The following is a 25,037-nucleotide window of genomic DNA, read 5'->3' as shown; positions in this document are numbered from 1 at the left end:
CTTCACGGCATCATCAACGCTTTTGGCTAGCAGCACTTTTGAACATTTTCCTATAGAAAATCAGCCCGCGACCCGACACCAGAATCGACCTATGCACCCGGCTTCCCTGGGGCAGGTAACAGTGGTACCTCGGTACTCTCGTGGTAGTGGGCTCCTCAAAAGCTTAAGTCTAAAGTTTTAACTTTGTACTCCTGCTAGAAGTGACTTTAATCTGTGTAAATCAAACCGCGACATTCTCCATAGGCTAACATTGAGATCCCGATAGCAGCTCTTTGCACTGCACACGTCTCCCGTGGGTCCCCTTCCTCATAACTGTGGGTGGATTCTGAAGGGGCAAGCGATCCTGAATGCCCTAGGCATTGCCTGTAGAATTGTCGTGGTTCTTATACCACTTTTTTGATATATGGTTTGGACCCCCCCTGGGGCCCATTGATTTCTGTGCTATTTATTGTGTTTATAAATGCTTGTTTGAAGTGTAACTTTGCCACTAGTCACATAAAGCGACTGTGGGATTCTGTCTAGAATAAATACATATATTTTATATATATACCTGTGTGGGCTACTCTTTCATTTGGTTATTCAAGAGGTTATTATGGTAAAACAATAAGCTTAACACTCCTTCAAGACTTAGCCTGAAGGCTGCTCTCCACAGCTACCACTAGGATAGCTTTCTTAAAAGGTTGTCTTAAACCTATCATCAATAAGAGTTGAATTGGACTGGTGCAAGGTGTCCCTATAACTAGGAACAGCATATGCCAGGCCAACTTCTCACAGCAGAGCACTCAAAGGACAACTCAGAAATACACAGAACATACAAAAAGAGTTCAAGAACAGTGTTAGACCTGGCACCATTGGCGTGGGTCTCCCTTCCATTTTTTTCCTGTTGCCTCTCTTATTTTTGCTATATGTTTCGCTGGTCTAGATGCTTTGGGCACTGTGCCACTGCTATTCAGTGCCAGTGCTCCCTATTGTAAAGTATTGTATTGGATTAGTGACTCCATGATTGGTTCATTTGATTTACTTGTCAGACACTAGTACAGTGCACCAAGTGTGCCCAGGGCCTATAAATCAAATGCTGCTGGTGGGCTTGCAGCACTGGTTGTGCCACCCACAGAAGCAGCTTGTAAAATGTGACTAAGGCCTGCCATTGCAAAGCCTGTGTGCAGCCTGGGGCTGCCATGTCGACTTGGCAAGTGCACCCACTTGCCAGTCCCTAAACCTTCCCTTTTCGACATATTAGTCACCCCTAAGGTAGGCCCACGGGCCAGATGCAATGTATGTAAAAGGTAGGACATGCCCTGATGTGTGTAGGATGTCCTGATAGTGAATTACAGCCAATTTCGTTTTTCACTATTGTAAGGCTACCTATTCCCATAGGCCAGAATGGGCAGTTTGATTATAACATCTTATAATCCTAACTGACTCAGGGAACTAGGTAGAATTTAGAGTTTAGTATGCCTCAACTCAGAATGATAAAATACACCTTTTAGTGAAGTTGGTTTTAACATTCTGTGTTTGAAAATACCACTTTTAGAAAGTAGGTATTTTCTTGCCTAACCATCCAAGCCTCCCTCTGCTAGGTTGTGTATTCCATGTCTGATTTGTGAGTGACAGGGGCTGGGGTGGCTCCAGGAGACAGGGTGAGTCAGCACAAGGCTGAATAGACCTATCTGCATGAGGAGTGGTGGGAGTAGCAGCATCTGGGCCTGAATAGGGCTGTGCCTGCCTTCCACAATGCTGGCTCCCCCTCCTGTGGTGCGTCTGATGATCCTGGCCCACACTGACAAAGGAAGAAGTTTTGCACTGGCAGAATGCACCCAGAACTGGTATGGACTAGGTGCAGACACTCTCTGCCTTCAGAGACAAAGGATTTTGGTGTATAAAAGGGGGGACCCAGACCCCACAACTTTAGATCACTTCTGGGAATCAAGACGACCCTTTGCCAAGGAGAAGAACCAAGGAAGCTGAAGGAGGAGACTGCCCCTGTGCTGTGCTGTTGCAATCTTGAAGAAGAATCTCCAAGGGCTTGAACTGTGCTTGCCTCCTGCCTGAAGTCTCAGGGATACAAGACTTCACCACCAGCTCCCCTGAATTCCTTTGCTGTGGAATTCTGCCTGCAGAGAGGTGCCTACTGTTGTTTGGGCCCTCTGAGAAGACTGCCAGTCGCTGGGAGCTGGAAGCGCGACGCAATGAGAAGCGTGTCGCCGCCGCAGCAGTTGCCGTCGCAATTGCCGAAGAAGCGTGCGCCCGCTGCAGCTGTTTGCCGCCGCATCATCGATGAAGTGCGTTGCATCACCGGAGAAGCGTGTCACCGCCGCAGATGTTGCCAGCGCATCACCGCAGAAGTGTCTCGCAGGGCCCGTCATGGCTCAGAAGTTACCAAGCTCGCCGCACGGCCATCGGGCGTCCACGCATCGCATCCAATGTTGTCGCATCACATCAAGACGCCATTTTTTCGCATCGCACAGGATAGTCGCATCGCATCAAGGCGCCATCTTGTCGCATCGCAAAGGATCACAGTAAGAAACCGACACATCACCTCCTCTACGGTAAGGAACCGACGCATAACCTCCCCTGCGCTGCAGTAAGGAACCGACGCATCACCTCTCCCGAAGCAAGGAACCGACGCATCACCTTCTCTGCGACCCTTTTGTTTGTATTGCGTGACGCATCCAAGGTACTTTGAGAGTAAAGTGTTGCATTTACCATCTACATTGAACGAAGCTATTTTCTACCATTTTAAAGTCTATTTTTGATTACAGTATTGTGGATTTTTGTCGTTTGGTCTTGTGTTAAGTCTAGTAAAGATTACTTATTTTTCTAAACTGGTGTGGTGTCCATTTGTAGTGTTTTCACTGTATTACTGTGTGTGTTCACAAATGCTTTACACACTGCCTCTGAGATAAGCCTGTCTGCTCGTGTCAAGCTACCAAGGGGGTGAGCAGGGGTTATCCAGGAGTGCATCCCCTTACCCTGACTAGAAGCAAGGGTCCCTATTTGGTCAAAGGTACCTACCTATGCCAAACTAGAGACCCCAGTTCTAACAAGCAAGTCAAATAGTAATGGCGCGCTTCACCTATAACAAAGAGCGCTCAGATCCCGGGCCCCATGTATCAGAAGCGGGCATTCTCCCCCTTAATTATCACATGTAGGAGGGAGCAGGACCAAAAAAACAAGGAGCATCAAGTTGCGGACAACACTGACTCAAAGAACACCGGATACGGGCTAAAAGGTGGTCGGAGGCAAGTTAGTAGGCAGGCAACCACCCAAACAGAGCTACAACTGAGACGCAGGTTCCAATCGATGGCAGCAGCAAAAGACACTCAGTGCAGCCTTACACAGAGCAGGAAGGTCAAAGTCAACAATTTAATTGCCGACAATCATTGCTGCCAAGGTTTCAGATTGCTTATGTGGGACATTTTCATAATTTCAATGTAATTATGAGTGACATTTAAAGACCATGAGTGACACATTCTCGCAAGCAAAATCAAGCAGTGAGGACGAGGGAAACCTATATATTTCAGAACCTACACCCATTTGAGCAACAAGAAACTGTATTTAATCAAGGCTGTTGGGGGTGCATTTAATGAGGACTCTCCTTAGCTATTCTTCGAGAGTTGAGTGCAAGAGGCTTCCATGTGCAGAATATTCTGGTGCCCTTCAGAACACCAGACAGCTGCAAATTGAAAGCAAGAAGGAATGATTATAATAATTTATTAGTAGGCAGCTGAGATCATGCGTACTAAGGTCACATCCCGTTTTGTACAGTCTGGCGCCATAGTGCCCTTCCATTTATGGTGCTCTGCAGATTTAAGATCTTCTTCGAGTTTCTTGATGCTCAAATGGGTGTAAATTCAGAAATTTATAGGTTTCCCTCATCTTCACTGCTTGATTTTGCTTGCGAGAAAGTGTCACTCAAAGTTGTTGAAAGTCACTCATAATATCATTGAAATTACGAAAATGTCACGCATAAGCAATCTGAAACCTTGGCAGCTATGAAGTACCAAACTCTCTCACGTGGTCTGCACTCAAGAAGCATCTAGTGAGTGGCTGCAAGCAGGCACCAAATACTGCAAGCAGTGCGAGCAGTGTCGAGCAGCCTCACTCCAGCCAGAAAACATTTAAGACACTGTGAAAACTTTACTGGCACAACCCGCTCCTCGCGCCGCAGGGGCCTGTCCAAATGATAAATCGTATCTGGGGCCAGCCTTGGGCAAAAATAAATCATCAGACACACTGTTGCAATGAGTCTCACGTGCTCATGCTGTAATATTACTGCAACTGGAACCAGCAAGCATAGCTGAGCCATCCCCAGGCCCTGCAGTAGTCAGTGTGTGAGAGCAGCGCAGATTGTGCCCTGCGTTGCTCACTTACAGCACTTCGGCTTGACAGCTTTAGGTAAATGTGTGACTTTACATTTTAGTGCAGTGATACTGTGGAAATGCATCTGTTTAAAGGCACACTGGTGCAGGGTCACCCTCTCATACACGGGTCCGCAGAACAAAAAAATAGAGATCGGCACTGGAGTTGAAGTAAAATAAATCAAGTTTTTAAGTCACTCATGAGTGGGACCGCATCCAAACAACACCCTCGAGTGCTGCAGGAGGAAGTACACATAATGTAAAAACCATCGCCTATATATACTGGTAGTGCAATGCAATTCTATGGGAAAGAAAACCAGAGGGAACCGGTTTCAGCATAGAAATAGCTATAGGCAAACAAGTACAAAGGCTAACCAGATGGTCAGGAGATGAGGAGGGGGAGTAAGGAATGTTTATGGCGGCAATAAGCTATCAATAGATAGCATCAGAGACCAGGTGCACCGGCAGTTGCAACCCCCCAGCACGTTCAACAAATTGACCATGTCAGCGAGGTCAGCTGAAGTTGAGGACACAGGCTGGGTAAAAGGACGAGCAGCAGAGAGTAAAATGAACACAATAGAAATAAAATAGACGCGACAGTCAAAATGGCTGCCGCTTATGCTAACATGAAATTTACACTTTTCCACCCTTTTAGCAAAAGCTAAGACAGTTTTGTACCTTCTAAGGAGCATAACATATATCTTCAACATCTATATGCATTCATTCATATATTTCTTGTTCCACTGCTAAACGGGCATTTACATTTGGGCATTCTCTTTAGACGGTAGGCAGGAAGAACAGAGCATTGGTCCACAATGACTACACAGGCAGCAGGAGAAGATGATAGTTATTAATATGAACATGACTGATAATACTTTTAAACCCCAAACTGAAAGTAAGTTCCAAAACCACCCAGTCCAAGTCCATGTTCCGGGGTCTTGATGTATTTCAGTGGCTATCTTGTGTAGTTTAGAGATGGCCGCACATGCAGAAGGTGAATTGTTCGGTATGAAGACACAACAGCAGGATCCGATGATATGGCATGCTCCACCTCGATCAGCCAGAATAACATCTAGAACAAGTCTATTCTGCAAAGCAACCATGCGGATCGCTGCTTGTTCTTCTGTCAAATTCCCTGAGGCCGCAGTTGTCTGATTGATCACTGCTTCCATTGTACGGGTGAGGCGACGGACCAGCTTACTGTTCTGTACTGGGCCAACAAAAAAGAAGAATCCTTTGTTAAAGTCTGTATATTATTCCCATGTGGTCTCTGTCTGGTTGACTACAGGGACATCGATTGCACGTTTTCTCCTACTACCATCATGGTGATTGAACAATTGTAAATCTTAGTGGTAGGTTGGGGGAGCTAAAAACACAAGTGGTAGAAGGAAGGCTATGTAAGAGGTACCAGACCAGCCTGGAGATAGGAAGTAGTATGCTTTAGTTCCACAAACAAAATAAGTGTGACGTGATGCAAGGAAGCTGCTTCGGCCTCTTGTAGACATCTGCAACACTGTAGTACAGTTACTGTGGCCCACTGGCACATCGCCTGTACTCTGTACACAAAGGGGGCCAGTGGTCATGGCAACAGAGATAACAGGGGGTCCATGTCCTTTAGCCAACCTAGAATTTGGATACACAGTTTGTTGCTGTACTTCCTTTACTGTATTCTTCCATTTCTAAAGCAGTCCTTTTTGCTTGTAGGTCCCCATCTTCGTTCAGTTTGGCGTTGATGTTACCCACATCCCATGTTTCTGGGAGATTAAATACTTTAGAGGCTTATAGAATTTTGAATCAGGCTGGGCATGAGCCATTGTGAGAGAATGGCAGCGATGACAACGGGATTCCTTTTATGTTCTGATGAGAAGGAATATTGCCACAAGCCCAACAGTTAGTAGCATTGCTTAGCTGGTGTGTCTGATGCAACATTTGAAGAAATGAATTGTTTCTCAGTTTTTGCCGGTATCCCTGTTCATGTTGCAGCAAATCAAAATGATGGTGCTCTTTTGCAGCAAGTGATGTAACAGTAATGTTAGGTAAGGAGGCTCCAGGCATTACTTCCTCCACTACCCACATTACAGTAGCGATGATGGCAGCAGTCAAAGTCAGACCAAGGATGCAGATTGTACAGCCATTGCACATTGTTGCAGCGATCTTCTTAGGCGAGCTCATTTTCATCAGTAAACAACAAGAAAGTTAGTGCTCTAAGAGGCCTGAGTGGGCGTTGGTTTCTTCACTGACATTGAGACGAGTAGCCACTAATAGGAGACCCCCCTTTGAAGTCAGACTTTACCACTCAGGACAATGGCTTCACCTATCTTGTTTTGCACTGGAACGCCTTTCTTCCTGGATCGGAGTAGGTATCTGGATGCACCAGGGATCGTGTGGTCAGAGAAGACTTCCTCAGTTCTTTCAGGTGATGGAGCTCGCCCTGTTTCTGTGACCAGGATGTTGCGGTGATCTTTCAGCGCAGTAGGGTCCATCAAGGTGAAGGGAAATTTGTTGCAGTGGGTGGCGTGCGTCCAAATTTTCCTGTTGGTCACTCGTACTGCAGCTCGGGTGGCGAGGAGGACCCGTTCGGAGCCCTTCCAGCAAGGTTCCAAGGAATTAGTCCGCTGGAAGGTCTTCACCATGACGAAGTCACCCGGACGTAGGTCATGTCCATCACCTTCGGACCTGTCCGGGAAAGCTTCTCGGACCTGCTGATGAATAGAAAGTAAACTGTAAGTCAACTGAGACAGGTAATCACTCATCAGCATATGTGGTATATCATGTATAGGGCGAGGCTTAGGGACCCCCCAAATGTTCACGGGCCTGCCGAACACGACCTCATATGGGGTAAGACCAGAGCGTGTATGAGGTATTGATCTGATGGAAAGCGGTGCCAATGGCAATGCATCAGGCCATCTCAGAGATGGGGAAGCCTGTATTTTTGCCAATTTCAGTGTGGAGTTGTAACGTTCCACCAGGCCTGCTGACTGGGTGAAAAGCAGCATGGAACTTCTGCTTGACCCCTAGCTCTATCATGAAATAATATACAACCTGTCCAATGAAAAGGGGCCTGTTATCACTTCATAAAATGTTACAAATTCCAAATCTGAGGAAAAACTCCTTTAGGTGTATTTTCGCAGTTGTAAGGGCTGTATTGTCTTTCGTAGCATAGGCCTCTACCCATTTACTAAAGGTACAAACTACTATTAAGACATATTTTAAATTATTACAGCGTTCAAACTGAATGTAATCAATTTGTAGGACCTCAAAAGGTGCAGATAGTGTCGCAAACCCTCCTGTTGGAGTCTGCGTTCCTGTTCCAGGATTATACTGGAGACAGACCAGGCATGACTGAACTATCTTTTTAGCAGTACCAGCAATATCAGGATGGTCCCAAACTTGCATAAGCTGTTTTGCTACCAAAGATGCAGCTACATGTGCCATATGGATCAAAGGATATAGGTATGCAGTGGGCAACTTCCATTTAGTTATATCTTTGCTCCTCCAGCAGCCCTCATCATCCAATGCTCCCTACTTAGACCATTGTTCTAAATCATCAAAGGAGGCAGATTGCCCGCATATCCAATACTTCCTGTCTTGCATCATGCCAACGTTCAGCTTGCGATTCAACCACATACATAAACGTGGCGATTCGCTGCGTTGCGGTCTCACAAGCTGTATGATCTGCAAAGGCATTACCTGCTCCTATTTTATCGGTCACCTTTTTGTGTGCACTGCACTTAACGATAGCTACTTTCTTGGGATAAGTTAAGGCAGTAAGAAGATTGTGCACTAGTTCTCCATGCACTGTGTTCCATGTGAAGTGAGGAAACCACGTTCCTTCCATAAGCGGCCAAAATTATGCGTCACTCCAAATGCGTACTGGCTATCGGTATAGACATTGACAATCAGGTCTCTACTAAGCTCACATGCTCTTGTCAGAGCAATCAGTTCAGCCGCTTGGGCCGATTTCTGCGGGATGCGAGCTGTCTCAACTACTGTCTGGAGTGTCGTAATAGCATAGGCAGCAGATGTGGTGCCATCGGGTAATTTCAAACAAGACCCATCAACCCATAACTCCCCATCTGGAAGGGAAAAAGGAGTGCATTGTAGGTAAACACAACCCTTTGTCTGCTCTTCAGTGAGAAATATACAATCATGTGACTCCTGTGGCTGAGTAGATGGAAATGACAACAATTTGGCAGGGTTTAGTGTCAGGCATCTTTTTAACTTGATATAGGGGGCCAAAAGTGTCAATTCATATCCTGTCAAACGAGCACTAGTCAAATGTTGCGTCTTTGTTTGGTTTAGCAAAGCATCAACTGAATGGGGTACCAACACAAGCAATTTATGAGACAAAACTATTCCTTCACTCTGGCGTATAGATACAGCTGTTGCTGCCACCGCTCGGAAACATCCGGGCAGTGCGCGAGCGAATGGATCAAGGACAGCTGAAAAATATGCGCACAGGCGTTGTTAATCGCCGTATGCCTGTATTAAAACCGAGAGGGCACAACCTTCCCTTTTGTGAACATAGAGCGTGAATGCTTTAGTATAGTGCGGAGTACCTAATACTGGTGCAGAGCAAAGGGCTTGGCGTTACTGTTGGAAGGCGCTCTGGCACTCAGCAGTTCATGGTAGGGGCATTGGAGTGTCTTTGGTCAAGAGGGCTAACAGAGGTTTAACAATATGAGAAAAACAGGGGATCCACTGCCTACAAAAAGAGGTAAGGCCAATCAATGCACGAACATCCTTTTGAGTGCGAGGTACAGGAGTGTCTAGAACGGTCTGAATGTGATTTGGTGTAAGCGCACGTCCCTCCTCAGACAGGAGGTGACCTAAATAGGTAACCTGCTGTCTAAAATATTGCAATTTCTTTCTAGAGACTTTTTGATTATGTGATGCAAGAAGCTATAACAGTAACAATGTACCTTCTTCGCATTGTTCAGGAGTGTCAGCAGCTAACAAAATATCGACATGCTGAATGAGGGCCACCCCTTTTGGTACAGGAAAGGAATCAAGTTGTCTTTTCAAAGCCTGACTGTAAATACTGGGACTTTCTGTATAGCCCTGTGGAGCTCTACAGAACCGAAAGGATCTATTTTTTAGTGTAAATCCAAATAGATCGCGGCTGTCTGGGTGAAAAGGTATTGAAAAGAACGCATTCTTCAAATCAATAACCGAAAATGTGGTGGCAGTGGGGGGGGCCATAGTGAGGAGAGTTTTTATGTCAGAAACAACCAGATATTGGGGCACCACAATCTTATTAACCTCACGCAAATCAATAATGAACCTGTAAATCTTAGTATTAGTGTCCTTTTTCAAAATAGGAAGGATAGGGCAATTGCAGGTATTATAGGGAACCTCTTCCACTACACCTACTTCAATCAAATCTTGGACAATACCTACTAATGCCTCCGCCCTCTCGAGAAATCTTGTATTGAGGCAAACGGGGCAATGAGGCACCTTCTCTTACTTGGATTTGTACAGGAGGAATAACCATTTGACCCACTTCCGTATCTGATCTAGCCCATAGGGTGCAAGGTAAGGACGCCAAAGCGACGTCCTCTTTGATAAGGCAAGATCTATCAATGATTAGATAGTTGTCATTAAGGATAACACGTACACCTTCCGATGAACAGTGTATTGTAGCACAAAAGTATTTAAACATATCAATACCTACAATGTTATCTGGAGTGTTAGCGGAAAGCAAAAATAAACATGTGAAAATGAATTTATCTAATCCGAATTCAAGCGACTGTGATAGTGGGCTAGGTGTAGGTGTTCCGTCGAATCCTATCAATGTTATCACTATGCCAGACAGGGGAGCCCTAGGAACCAGTCTTTTAGACAGGGCACTACGGGTAGCCCCTGTATCAACCAGAAATTGATCAGTAGATCCCAAGACATTTGCGTCAATATAGGGACCCATTTGATCTACTGGCACCTGAACTGGTCCCAAACCCCGTCCTAGGCACCCCTATGCATAATTAGAATCTGTGGGTGCATCAGCATAATAGTTAGTCATTTGGTATTGATGTCATTTATCAAAAGTATTGGGGTAATTCAGTCCTTGTTCAACTGCCTCAAACCGGAGGCGAGCACTTGCGCCTCCCCGGTTTCCTCCATTTAGGCGTTTCCTCTTTACAATAGGCGCACTGATCAGGAGACGGATGGGCCCGTTGAAAAGGGAGTGCTCCAGGTGCATGCATTACACGTACGCCTCTTCCACCTCCCCTAAATGGTGGACCATACACTTGAGCCATCATAACCTTTGTTTTCAATTCCTTAACCTTTTTATCCTCTCTTCCCTTTGTTTCTAGATCCTGCTGTTCATAATATTGGGCCATTGTCAAAAGGGAGACTGGGGAGTACGTGGTCCACGAACTTTCACTTGCTTTAAGGTGACTAGATATTTCTGGTAACATATTAGCAACAAATTTGTTGACAAACAAATGTTTGCCCGTCTCATCGGCCAGGGACTGCCACAAAAGTCATGAAATGTTTCCTCAAATCTTGAAAAGAAATCAGAGATTGACTCATCCTTTTTCTGTTTGCAGGACGCTAACATAGTCCAATCTATCTTCTTAGGGAGTCTTCAATTTAATCATAATAGCTTTAGGAAGATCTAATACCCCCTGTTGGGGCTTCTGAGCAGGCTCCCTATCCCTAACTATTTCTTCCAATTTTTCCCAAGTGTCACAAAATGCCACAGCCTCATCAATCTTGCGTATTGTCCTCCACATATCAGGAGGTAGAATAAGCCCAAAGAACATATCTATGTCTGCTAACGTCATGGTACAAGAACTAATGGCTGCCTCCACCTCCTCATGGAAGGCGGCAGGGTTTTTTCGGGGGTCAGGAAAGCCAGTCTAAAGGGCCATAACATCTGCCCTACTCCACGGAGTGTAGATCCAGTTATATATAAAATATCCCTTTGCATCATCGGAATTCTTATTTGTTCCTGCACCCTTCGGAGGGACATACAAGGGCGCGGCTTCACGCATAGGTCTCATGGCAGGCTCACTACTGCTAGGATTATTCGCATCTAATGGGGCAACTAAATTCTCTGTCTGAGACTTTTCCATTTCTACATTGTTATGCCGCCACTGAGCTAATTCTTGTTCCTCTATCATTCTTAATGTCTCATCCCATATTTTAACTGCTCGTCTAACTGTATCAGGTATATTTTTAACAGGATAAGCCCCATCTCCTAATTGCTTATAATCTGCATTTAAATCCATTGGTTCTGTTTCGCCTGAGATATGTCGCCAATTATATATGATCTCCCAACAGAATTTCTCCCAAAAATATAACTGTTTGGTGTCTTCCCAAGTCTGAACTATAACTGTGAGGGCCGTCGCTTCCTCTCTAGCAATGTCCCGCAATTTATGTTTCTCTTCTCTAGATAAAGCGGAGCGAGTCTGCCGCATAGATCGCTGATCTTTGTCCCTATCGCCTGATGAGGAGAATTCTCCATCAGAAGCATCTCCCTCTGGGACGCTTGGATCAGGAGATTTATACAGGGGTGGGGTCGCTCTAATAAAATAGTCAACATGCGGTTTATTAAGTATTGGATAGATAGGACGTCTAATACGGTACTGGCCATTTACCTGCAATCGACGTTCTCGCTCTACCTTTTCTATCCTCTCCTGCATCCCTTTATCTCATAATTCAACACATTCCTGAGATATCGTCTTCCATTGTTCTTTCTGTGCTATAGCTTCTGCTTTCCTCGCTCTTTCTCGCACTTCCTTATCCCACATATGCAAACTATCAAACATATCCTGTCCACTCTTCCTTTTAAACAAACACTGTTCCACATACTGAACCTTCTTAAAATCAAATGATCCATTTACTGGCCACTGTAGATCGAGTTCTTTGTTTGTGTATTTGTTCCACAAGGAAATGTACATTATGGGAGAAATACCATATTTTACATACATATATCTGTTTGGCGTCCCCTCTGGAGGAGCCAGCTGACTTTGTTCCAAAACAGTCCTAGGACTGTAACAGCAGCACCACTTACGAAGTGTACTCAAAGCAGGCATGCTTTTACAAATATGTGTAAAATATTACTTATCCAAACGAGTTTCAAGACGAGAAAAATCCCCACAATACCTGCCTTCAGTCTTTGTAAAGAATGAATACCAAAACCAAACCAAAGAAACAAAAGTGCAGCATCAGCGACATTACCAAACAGAAGTCTTCAACTCACACCTGCCAATCTCAGGTCGACCTAATGGTCACTGCAAAATTCGCCAAAGAAGCCCCAATCGAGACTGGCCACCACCCAGAGGGTCAAGTAAGGAAAACCGGAAAGTTCACGTTGGCTGCAAAGACAAAGGTCTTCTCATGCAGTGCGCGTCCTTAACGATAAATTTTGATCTTCCGTCGAGACCACTCCTTCAGACAGCCAAGTCTCCGATGGGACCCGACGTGGGCGCCAATTGTGGAAATGTACCTGTTTAAGGGCACACTGGTGCAGGGTCACCCTCTAGCCCACGGGTCCGCAGACCAACAAAATAGAGATCGGCACAGGAGTTGAAGTAAAAGAATTCAAGTCTATTAGTCACTCATGAGTGGGACCGCATCCAAATAACAACCTCGAGTGCTGCAGGAGGAAGTACACATAATGTAAAAACCATCGTCTTTATATACTCCACCACACTTAAATGCATTGGTCTAACCCCTGATGCGTGGTTCTTGGCAGGGCTGGGCAATTCAGGCAGTGTGTAGAGGCAATTCGGAGGCCTTGCGAGAATGAGACTGTGCTAGGACCGCTCAAGAATGTAACCCACCTCGGAGTGCCACATCTGGGCTCGGAAGGAAGCAGAATCCAACAAAGTGCAGTGCTCTCAAGCAGGCTCCAACAATGTATACTGCTAACAAGGCCCAAACTCAAACAGAGGCGAGAGGAACAGTTTCAAAGCAACATGAGCGAGAGAGTCGATGCTGAGTCAGTAGGAATCAAGGACAGAAAGGGGATGGTCCCCTGAGGTCCAGGTAAGGGGTGTCTGTCTCAGTATAAGAAGTTACTTAATTTGATGTATTGGAGCAGGCAGGATATTCACAGATATCAGAGCCCAGGAGCACCCTTAAGGTGCTCCTACTCTGCGGCCATTTTGTCTCTATAACAATGGCAAAAAATGTTCCTAATACAATCCTCTTGTCACTGAAAATGGGAAGAGGGTGATCCTAGTACAATAAGCCTTTTGTTGCCAAGTTTAGAAAAGAAAAACATACGCTTTCTTGCACAGTCCTGTTTCTCAAACAAAATACAAATTAGCAATATTTTGTCTATTTTCTCAGTTTCCTCTGGGGGAATCTACAAACCTAAGGGACCATTAGAATCCCCAGGATGTTGGGGAGAAAAAGACACACATTTGGCGCGGATACCTTTGATAGGAAGAAAATTATGAAGGCTTACTTTCTAACTACCCCAAACATTGAAAGAAGGGTTCAGACCAATGGGGGTATCAGTTTAGCAGCCGAGTCGTTAAAGACTTCCTTTGTTTTGCCAGACCTAGCTGCCTTTGCTTCAGATTCTGAATTCAGGATTCCAAGGTTGATTTACAGTCCCAAAAAAGTAATGTGCTGGTCTTTACCGTGGACCTTACTTTGTTCCTTTCAGATAAGGTATCAGAGATGAGGATGTGCTTCCTGAACACTCCTTGAATTTAAGATGGAAAACAGGCTTTGGTGTGACTTTTATTGCAGAGCAGCACCAAAGATTGCTATTGTTCTTGCAAGAATGGACACTCCTGTGAGGTGTTTATGGTTAACATCGAGGCGTTTCAATTAGGTCCAGCAAGAACGACCATCACGTGGATTCTCAGGGACAGCAGCCTGTGAACAACACCTAAAGGAGTTGGAAACTAGACAGGGGCTTGCCAAGAGTTCTTGGGAAGACAGTACTTAGATGTGGGGTGGATGTCCCATTCCTAATGGACCGGGAGAGGAAAGTGAGTGCCAAAAATGCAGAGCTATGGGGAGTACAGTAATGACACAATCATGTTGAGAAGGACATCTGACAACAGGCAGCCCCAGGTTTTACAATTTAGAGTCTTCCCTTCAAGCAACATGTGTAAACCAAAGTACCTTGCAGTAGAACCTTCTGAATGGGTCACCAAATTAGAGCCATCAAATTAGTGGGTTACCTCCAAACTTACACAAATATGCAGTGCCAATTAAAACAGCACATTCGTGCTGAATCCCTTTGAGGTAGGTGGGACTGGCTACATCCTATGACAAAGTTAATGGTTACTTGTGGCATCAGGCCACTTTTAATCTGGGACAGAGATATTCCACCAAGGACCACAGACTAATTCAATGACAAAAAATACAAAAACATGGAAAATCCAGGGAAGTAATTACATGCTATATACAGCTCAATCAGTGAAAATGATCCTGCATGCCCAATTCAAATCTTGTATATTGTATATGGCATATGGAAAAGAGAGTTAATGTTTTTCTTCATAAAAATATCAAATAATTAAATAAATTCTGAATTGCTTATTCCTTTTTTAAGTTCAGCAACTTGAAACAAAAATAACAAAGACAATCTATTTCAGATTTGCAATTGATTTGATCAGGAGTAATCAAAGTAGAAATTACCCAAAAACTTACCAAAGTGTTTTTCTATTTTAACTACAAGGTGATAGTTGTGTCTTTCAACCAGATTCACAGCGAGTCCCTTTTTACCAAAACGACCTGTACGTCCAATACGGTGCAGGTAGGTTTCAAAATCAATACTGCCATCCTTTGTCATTGGGAGATCAAAGTTGATGACTATGGACACCTGTTCAACATCAATGCCTGTAAAAAAAGAATCATATTTTATACTCCTACTAACTTATATATATATATACATATACATATATACATATATTTGTATACAATGTAACTTGCTACTATATATACATCCAGTCTGCTAAAAAGTGAAGTGACCAACTATTTTAAATATTCCAGATGATTCGATAATTTAAATCAATTCAATTCAAAGGAAGCTTTATTCGATTATTAAAAACAATCATAAAAGCACAAAACAACAAATATACAACTTACTGAACGAACTAAACCATAAACAAATTGAGGGAGTCACAATACAAAATTTACAAAAAGTAATCTATCAGCTGAACATAAAAGTTAAAAGACCATACTTTTTCTAGCAGCAATAGATTTTAAGATAAACGTGGCAGTAAAAATATATATTTATATATATATATATCTATCTCATTTAAAGTAAACAACAGGGTCAAAGCGGATTTCAATGTACGAGACCCATATTTTTTAAAAAGTGGTTTCAGATAGATAATGCGCAAATGCATATATAGATTACATGTAAGGAGAAAATGTGTAACACTCTCTTTAGTGACTCCATCACATGGACAAGGAGCAACGGGGTATTTTGTTATCGATGGAAAAGCCACCAAATGGTGGACAATACCTAATCTCAGTCGGGTCAATACGAACAGGTGCGAGGATCTAGTAACCTGAGATAGGTATGACTGAAACCCTACAGTATGCTCCTGTGAATAATAAAAGGCCACGGTTGCAAGCTGCATATTCTTAAAATGGCGGCGTTGAACTTTTTCGTTTAGAAAAATTTGTTTGAAATCTGACTTAGAAAAATCAGACGCATAGTTTGGATTTTCTAGGATATTCACCTTGAAAAAGTCCTTAAAAGTAGTAACCACAAATTTTAACCATGGGATTTGTAGACATTTATCCAAACAGAGGCAGTCCTTAATAATGCTTCTATTAAACCCAGTCTCTTTCTTCAACCAAATCGACCTCCATAACATTAATGGTTTCAGCTCTATCAGGTCGGACAAATAATTCAGCCCCAACTCATTATGAATTAATGAGGTAGGAGCGGACGAGGGCAAACATAATTAAAAAAAAAAAGCATTTTCCCCAGTCTGAAGACCTCCGTGGGGGCAGTAGCCCCAAACCCCTGCGCCGTAGAGCGCTACCGAAACACACTTATTTTTATAAATGTGTAACATATCAAATATGCGACGATCCCCCAATTTGATTGCAAATTTAAAAACGCCGAAGGCGCATCTGGCCATTTTGGCCTTGACATTTAAAATCTCATCGTGCCACATGCCATTACTTGAAAACATGATGCCAAGGTAGCAAAACTTATTTACTAAAAGAATTTCCTGATTCTCAATGTGGAAGGGTCTCAAGTTCCTTATTTTACGTCCGCACGGTAAAATAAAAGTCTTGGAGTTATTGAGTTTTAATTTCCTTTCCTTTATAAAAGCAGAGAATCTATTCATTAGTTTTTGTAGACCAATGGGAGTTCTTGAAAGGAGAACTGTGTCATCGGCATAAAGCAGCACAGGTACTTCCTGTCCCTCAATATGCAGGGCATCACACTTAACCTTTTTAAGATCGGTTTCTATGGCATTAATGAAAAGAGAAAAAAGTAAGGGTGCCAACACACAGCCTTGCCTAATGCCAAGACTCACCATAATTTGGCTTGTACATTCTCCTTCTAGGCCGTAGCGTATTTTTGCAGACAATTTAGCATAAAGTCGTGCCAAAAAGAAAATGATAGCCTGGGGGGCGCCTAGGTCCAAAAGGGTTGACCATAGTAAACCATGATCTACCAGGTCAAACGCGCTACTAAGATCAGCAAAGCAGAGGAAAAGAGATCCCTGCTTTGCGCGCGTATATTTCCCGATAATGAGATCTAAATTTACACTTTGTTCTAGGGTTCCCCGACCTTTCCTAAACCCATATTGTGATTGGGCCAAGATCCAATTATCCTCTGCCCATTCTTCTAGTCTAAACAATAAGACATAGTTTTTAATGATGAGTCTAACAGAGATATAGGGCGGTAATTTTTAGCTTCAGACCTAAGACCCTTTTTGTATATGGGGATTATTATGGACTCCCCCCAAGTCAACGGAATCTTTCCCTCTGTAGCCGCATTAAAAACATTAGATAAGACGGGGCCCCATATAGTTGTATCGGCTTTGTAAAGATCGATTGGGACTCCGTCTGGCCCGGGAGCTTTCCCTCCTTTACTGCATCTTAAAGCAAGTACTACTTCGGAGGGAGTAATATTGAGGGGGATAATAGGCCATACGACAGTGGATTGACTAGGCAAACAAGAAATATCACTATGGTTAAAAATAGATGAGAAGTGGAGGACCCAACTTTCCTTACTAACTTGGGAAGTAATTATCGGGACATCATCATTCCTTAAAAATGGGCTGTTGACAGTATCCCAGAAGAGCTTACTATTGGATAACTCCACCGCAACTGTCAACTTGTCCCATGCTTCAGCCTGGAGTTCACATTTCCTACGTTTTAGCTGTTCCTTGTAGGCTATCCTGAGATTAATGATAAAAGACCTATTCCGGGGGCTACACAAAAGAGCTTTCTTTAGCTTCTGTAGGGCCTTGGTGCAAGCATTGTCAAACCATCCACTGTTCTGTTTATGTCGCTTAACATTAGAGGTAGTCAGAACCTTGTTGATATTGTCATTAATCGTACTAAAACATTGTAGGATACCTAAGTGACCAACCTTAGCTTCAAGACACATGCTTATCTCGGGTAGACAGAGTAACAATTCTGTTCAAGTACGTGTCTGAGTTAGTGGCAGTCCACTTAATCCTATGGCCATTAGGCCTCCTTAAAACAACATCATTTACAATAGTTTCAGGCCCCTGTTTCTTATAACCCCATAAGGACAGACATAAAATAATACAGTTATGATCGCTAACAGATAGGTCCAAAGTCACCGGGGTTCCACAGAGAGTATTAATATTCGTTGAAATAACTAAATGATCAATTACAGTACCAGCGCCCCTACCAGTAAATGTAGGAACTGGGTTACCGTGAACATCATTTGCGCTCTGTAATACTGCTAGGTCATATTTAGCCATAACAGAGTTCAGCAACTTTCCATAACAGTTATGTGGGAAGTGAACCTCCGGCTCATCACTATCAGCAGCATACCCACAGGCCTCTATTAGGGATAACGGGCAAAGAGGAGTATTGAAATCACCCACCCAAATAACATCAAAATTAATAGAATTATCGGAGTACAATTTATCAAGAGCACCCATTAATTCCATGACCGCAAATAATCGCATCTGATTAAATAAGTTGTTATAATAGTTAATAATCAAAACATTGCGACCATTCTCTTGTTGTAACCACAACACTTGGGGGTGGTGTCCAATCATTTCGTTTGCCTTAACGACCACAGGCAGTTTAATTGACAATAATATTAGTAAACCACCCTTCGCACGGCCTGACAAGGATTCCTGGGCAAGAAGATTAAAGGAAACAAACCCATCAAAATTGATTTGTTCCTTGCACCAGGTTTCCTGCATACAAAATAAGTCACAGCTACCAACAAACTCCCTCCAGCCCGGAATATCTCTCAGTAGAGATGGGACCTGTTGGCAAACTGGGGGCCATGTCATCAACTGCATCCAATCGGATGGCCGCCACACCCCGGGCTGGTGGATCGACATTAACAGTGACCTGCTCAAGAATAGAGCCCACTATCGTAGCAGCAAGATTACCAACACATCCAACCGGTGGCACAATATTATTCGTGTGGGTTAGCTCTCCAGGGGGAGATTCAACTTGCATAACGGTAGATCGTCAATCACAGTCTTCCAAACCCGACAGACCTTCAAACCGATTAGACAAAGGAATTCCTGCATCCATCCTTTCAGCAGAGATAGCAGGTATTAACGAACGCAGGGGACTCTTGTTATAACATAGGGGTGGGTAGAAGAATGTAAGTGGTAAAGAGTTGATCTGGGAGACCGAGTTACTTGCGGGCCAAGCGCAAATATGCTCCACGGCCCTTCTGTCTCTAAAATTTAAGACAACACAGTATCCCTTCACCGATTTAGCTTTAGGACCCACCCAATCCACCCGACGTGCGAAGATAATTTCTGCTGAAACCGACACTGGTAGCGGCCTGTGTTGATTTAACCAATGAATGCATTTGTGTTTTAGGTCCAAAAACTCCTCCCGTTTCCCCTCAATCAGTTTTGGAACTCCCGTAAGAACAACGACATAAGGGGTCGATTCAGGCGGGAGATTTAAAAATTGCCTTCGATCCGCTGAACCAGAGGATTGGAGGCCCCGTTGCCCCATAGGTCTAGTGGTAACAACATTACCTCCAATCCCTTGCCCATTCCCGCCCTTCTCCCCAGATAAATTAGGTAGCACCCTGGTATCCGATAGACCAGGTAGTGCAATCGAAGGTGTCGAGATTACCTGTGAAGGAGGGGCTACCCCTACGTTAACCTGCGGTCCCTCTTGAGTATGAGATATTGATCTTGGATCACTCTTTTTAACTCTATCCCTCGAATCAGATCTAGTTTGAAAAGAGGCAAAGGCCAATTCAAGACAAGAAATCCTATTTTCAATGCGATCTAGTCTATCATGAATCGGTAAGACAGATTTATTTAACATTGAATCTAGTCTATGCCAAAAATCGTCACCCAGCTTAGTAAGCTTGTTATCTGCCGGAGCCAAGGAGCTAGGCAGATCTTCGAACAAAACTTCCCCTTGACCTCGATTTACAGGGGCTACTAAGTTATCTTTTGGGGAGCCAAGTTTGCGTCTCTTAGGCAGCGTTCCCTTATCATTTTCCTTCCCCCTTTTCCTTTTAGAACATACCCCCTTCGTGGCGGTAGCGGACGGTAACTTAAGTAGGCTCAGCTTAATAACAGAAGTCGATCTAGTTCGTACTGGGGACGATGGGATAGGAAGGGCTAATGAATTTAAGCTGTTAAAACGGCTTGAGGTCTTGTTACTAAGCATGCCTTCTTCCTCAGGAATTGGATAACACCTTTGCATAACTTCCAACATTGTCTCAATCGGGGGTGAGGGACTCCTATTCCCTGTCACGGTGTCATCGGGTATACCAGGTATAGTTGTAAGCGGGGGAATGGGGGATTTAGCATGTCTGATGGAGCCCAGTGAGGACCGTTTATCGGCAACGGTATCCAGCGACAGTCTCCTCTCCGTGAGTTCTATTTCATGAGCTAGTAGCGACGATGCTCTTATAATGAATCTATCTAACGTCCCAGCAACTGAACCTCTAAGGGGGGACTTGTGACCTAAACAACCCGGAGAAGAATTCATAGTTTCACAATGATATAACTATAACTGTTAAACTAATCTCAGGGGCTATAACTTAACTTAACTTAACTTAATGTTTTGGTGAAGCGCTACAGCTGCCCCGGCAATGAGGCGTCCCGGCGCTGAAACCCAGATCCGATCCTGAACTAAAGGGTCCGAGGACAGAGGAAAGTTACAGGCAAGGGAATAGAAGAGTTTTCACTGCCTTCCGGAAAGCAGATAGGTTGTCTATCGCGCGAATATGATGTGGTAGTTCGTTCCACATCTTGGCTCCCAGGAACCTAAAGGAGCGTCCGCCCATGCGGCAGAGTTTTATGCGTGGGACGCAGAGAAGGTTTTGGTTGGAAGATCTTAGGTTCCGTGACGGCGCATAGGGAGTGAGAAGGGGTTGAAGCAGAGGGGGAGTGTTAAGTTTGAGAATTTTGAAGGTCATGATGAGGGTCTTAAACTTGATTCTGGAGTCAACCGGAAGCCAATGCAGTTTTCTGATGGTTGCTCTGGCTGAGCATCTGCGGGGAAGGCCGACCAGAGTTCTAGCGGCCGAGTTCTGCACGCGTTGGAGTCGTGCTAACTCACATTTGCTGGCGCCAAGAAGGAGTACATTGGCATAGTCTAGACGCGAGAGGATGGTGGCTTGGATGATGAGTTGGCGGGTCTTTGCGTCAAAGAAGTCTAGTATGTGGCTAAGGCTTCTCAGTAAGCCAATGCAGGTGCCGGCAACTTTCTTGGTGTGAGCTCGAAAGTTGAGTGAGTCGTCCATCCAGACACCCAAGTTTTTCACTAGGGTTTTGGGGGGAGGGATGGTACCAAGTGAGGATGGCCACCAGTGCTCATTCCAAAGGCTGGTGTTTTTGCCAAGGAGAAGCACCTCTGTTTTTCCGCCGTTGAGTTGTAAACAGTTTGTGGTCATCCATTGGGCGACCGCAGAGAGTCCGTTTTTGAAATTAGAGGAACGGTTGGAAGGTCCGTCTGAGAGGGCGATGACCAGTTGTGTATCGTCAGCGTACGATACCAATGTCAAGCCCCATTCTTTGGCTACTGCCGCTAGAGGCTGAACATAAAGATTAAAAAGAGAGGGGCTTAGCGCAGAGCCCTGCGGGACTCCCTGTTCAATAGGGTGGGGTTTAGATAGAAAGGGGGGGGCAGAGACTCGGAAGGACCTGTTTTCGAGGAAGGATCTGAACCACTCCAAAGCATGGCTCGTTACTCCAAAGGTCTCCAGACGTTTAAGAAGGATGACATGGGATACCGTGTCAAAGGCCGCGCTGAGATCCAGAAGGATCAGCGCAGCACCTTGACCGGCATCCAAGATCGTCCGGAGGTGCTCTGTGGTGGCTAAAAGAGCAGACTCAGTGCTATGGCCTGGTCTGAACCCATTTTGTGATGGGTCCAGAATGTTGTTTTTGACCATATGTTGGGATAGAGCGCTGTTAACATGCGCTTCAGCGAGTTTGGAGAGCCATGGAAGCAGGGAGATTGGACGAAAGTTCTCCGGTTTAGATGGATCTAGGGTGGGTTTCTTGATGATAGGCGAAACCCACGCTTGCTTCCAGGCAGATGGTACACACGCTGAAGTAAAGGAGAGGTTCAGGATGGCGGTTAACGCTGGTAGGAAGAAGTCGATTGAATCTAGGAATTGAGCCGGGCGCATAGGGTCTGCGGGGGAGCCAGATTTGATTTTATTGCAAAGTTTAATAAGAGTGTCTTTGGAAATTTCTGGGATGTAGGTCAAGGTCGAGTAGCTAAGAGAAGCGGAGGGATAGCTGATGGTATTAGGGTCATGCTGGGGGAAGGAGGTGTAGATTTTCTGCACTTTGTCAACGAAGAATTTAGCAAGTTCTTCGCACTGTTGCTCAGAGGAGATCATAGGGGGGGGTGTTTTGCTGCTCTGTAGTTCTTGTACGAGTTTGAAAATTTCTTTCGCGGGGGTGGGACTAGTTTCAATTTTGTCGGCGTAGAAGGCGGTCCGTGCAGCACGGATGGCTTTATGATACGTTTTTTGTAGCAGAAGGTATTTAGTTTTGTCTTCTTTATTGTATTCCCTACGCCAAAGGCGTTCTGCCTTTTTACACTCTTTTCGTAGATTTTTGAGTGTGTCGTTGTACCAGGGGTTTGATGGCGAGTTACGACCTCTTGTCCATTTAGCAGGGATAAGACTGTCTAGTCCGCCCGTAATCCACTCGTGAAACGAGCTGTAGATAGTGTTGATGTCAGCGTTAGAGTCAGGGTGAAAATCCCCTAATGTCTTGTGTAGGTCATCATGAGACAGTTTATGCCACGGTCAACCTCAATATTTCACTCAAATACAGTCCCTCGATAAACATATAACAGACCAAACGTAGGGGACAGAGCCCGTCCCGTCCTCTGCCGGCCACAAACGGCCACAAACGGTCCCGCCCTTGTCCCGGGCTTCTCCCGGCGCGCGACCGCGCAGCAGTATACTCGGTTGAATAAATACCAGCTGCAGGCAGCAGGGGCGGGAAGAGGACGCAGCTGATCGCTGTTACGGGGCTGCTGGTCCTCGCAGTCCCGTCCCTCGAGTCCTCCCACTGTCGATACACCACAAGTTCCAAAACACTGTTCCAGGGCGTATGCTCCTTCAGGGATAAGCAGGCAAGGTGATAGAAGATTGGACTTCCTCCACGAACGGCGCCCGCGAAGCGGGGGCCGTGAGGAGTTATGTAGCCTTGGGCAGCAGTAGCAGGGGCGGGAAGAGGACGCAGCTGATCGCTGTTACGGGGCTGCTGGTCCTCGCAGTCCCGTCCCTCGAGTCCTCCCACTGTCGATACACCACAAGTTCGAAAACACTGTTCCAGGGCGTATGCTCCTTCAGGGATAAGCAGGCAAAGTGAGGGAAGATTGGACTTCCTCCACGAACGGCTCCCGCGAAGCGGGGTCCGTGAGGAGTTATGTAGCCTTGGGCAGCAGCAGCAGGGGCGGGAAGAGGACGCAGCTGATCGTTGTTACGGGGCTGCTGGTCCTCGCAGTCCCGTCCCTCGAGTCCTCCCACTGTCGATACACCACAAGTTCGAAAACACTGTTCCAGGGCGTATGCTCCTTCAGGGATAAGCAGGCAAAGTGATGGAAGATTGGACTTCCTCCACGAACGGCTCCCGCGAAGCAGGGGCCGTGAGGAGTTATGTAGCCTTGGGCAGCAGCAGCAGGGGCGGGAAGAGGACGCAGCTGATCGCTGTTACGGGGCTGCTGGTCCTTGCAGTCCCGTCCCTCGAGTCCTCCCACTGTCGATACACCACAAGTTCGAAAACACTGTTCCAGGGCGTATGCTCCTTCAGGGATAAGCAGGCAAGGTGATAGAAGATTGGACTTCCTCCACGAACGGCGCCCGCGAAGCGGGGGCCGTGAGGAGTTATGTAGCCTTGGGCAGCAGTAGCAGGGGCGGGAAGAGGACGCAGCTGATCGCTGTTACGGGGCTGCTGGTCCTCGCAGTCCCGTCCCTCGAGTCCTCCCACTGTCGATACACCACAAGTTCGAAAACACTGTTCCAGGGCGTATGCTCCTTCAGGGATAAGCAGGCAAAGTGAGGGAAGATTGGACTTCCTCCACGAACGGCACCCTACATAGCTCTTGCAACCAAGGTCTTTGCTACTTTTATAAAGCATTGTCCATTACCTTTAATTCACTCAGGTTTCTCAGGGTGAGGCACAAGATCTGTATACAGGTAGGAATGGGGAGGTTATTGTCCAATCTAGAATGAGGAAAGACAACGGCCAACGACCTTTAAAGATAATATTCTGTGTGGAGACGAGTGGAAGGCAAGTTGGAATGGTTCTAAATTCATGAGTTACCCGTACAGAACACATGTTGCTATTGTCTAATTTAATAAATTAGACCTACCAGAACTAAAACTTGTGAATTTGTAACACCTTAGTAAAGACAAGGAGTTGGTCTGGAACCTGGGTATTTTACTCCATAAGTCATTTTTCTCCAACAGACTCGCAGGAAAACTCCAATGGAGTCAGCCTTAACTGCAACCATAATATTGATGGGAGGGAAAAGTGAACAAGTACTGACAAAGGCCTCCCACGCCCCTGATATGCCCCTGTGGGTGGTTCGACCCTTTCACCAGATTTCTGCATCTATGTCTGCACACAAATGGCTAGAGGGGGAGGTGCCTGGCCATGGGGGACTTATGTAGATGTGGAGAAGCAGAGGCTACATTTATCCACATGGTCTGGCTCAGTTCAGAACTTCGTTCATACCAGACTTGCGTCTTGAGCACGTTACGGGGAGTGGCGGGGTGGGAGATACAAAGGGAAATACGAGCAGTGTTGCTGGGTCTATTGCCTCAACCTAAGAATAAAAAATTGAGCAGGAAGATTGTCCTCCTGGGATTGATATTGGTTAAAAGCCGGATAGCCATTTTGTGGCGCAGCCATAGACCGCCACAAATGCTGCAATGGGTCCGAGACATGAAAGACCAAACGTAGGGGACAGAGCCCGTCCCGTCCTCTGCCGGCCACAAACGGCCACAAACGGTCCCGCCCTTGTCCCGGGCTTCTCCCGGCGCGCGACCGCGCAGCAGTATACTCG

The 25,037-nt window shown here is 45.3% G+C and overlaps 1 protein-coding gene and 1 long non-coding RNA gene across 5 annotated transcripts in view; one reads left to right on the top strand and one right to left on the bottom strand.

The window, feature by feature from the left end:
* DDX25 (DEAD-box helicase 25) overlaps nucleotides 1-25,037 on the bottom strand; it is a 3,162,033-nt gene that overhangs the window by 288,282 nt on the left and 2,848,714 nt on the right. For all 4 annotated transcript variants that reach the window (XM_085646106.1, XM_085646107.1, XM_085646108.1 and 1 more), the window contains one exon: nucleotides 14,982-15,170. In XM_085646106.1, coding sequence (XP_085502232.1) covers nucleotides 14,982-15,170 — 189 coding nt within the window. The remainder of the gene's footprint in view (nucleotides 1-14,981; nucleotides 15,171-25,037) is intronic.
* The window catches only part of LOC146861732 (uncharacterized), a 129,138-nt gene that overhangs the window by 71,104 nt on the left and 32,997 nt on the right, over nucleotides 1-25,037 (top strand). The gene's annotated exons all lie outside the window — the stretch shown is intronic.

Source organism: Triturus cristatus, chromosome 3_1, assembly GCF_964204655.1.
Source record: "Triturus cristatus chromosome 3_1, aTriCri1.1, whole genome shotgun sequence".
NCBI classification, from domain to species: Eukaryota; Metazoa; Chordata; class Amphibia; order Caudata; family Salamandridae; genus Triturus; species Triturus cristatus.
The sequence above is the reverse complement of the archived record's forward strand: the minus strand, read 5'-3'. Positions and strand labels throughout refer to the sequence as shown.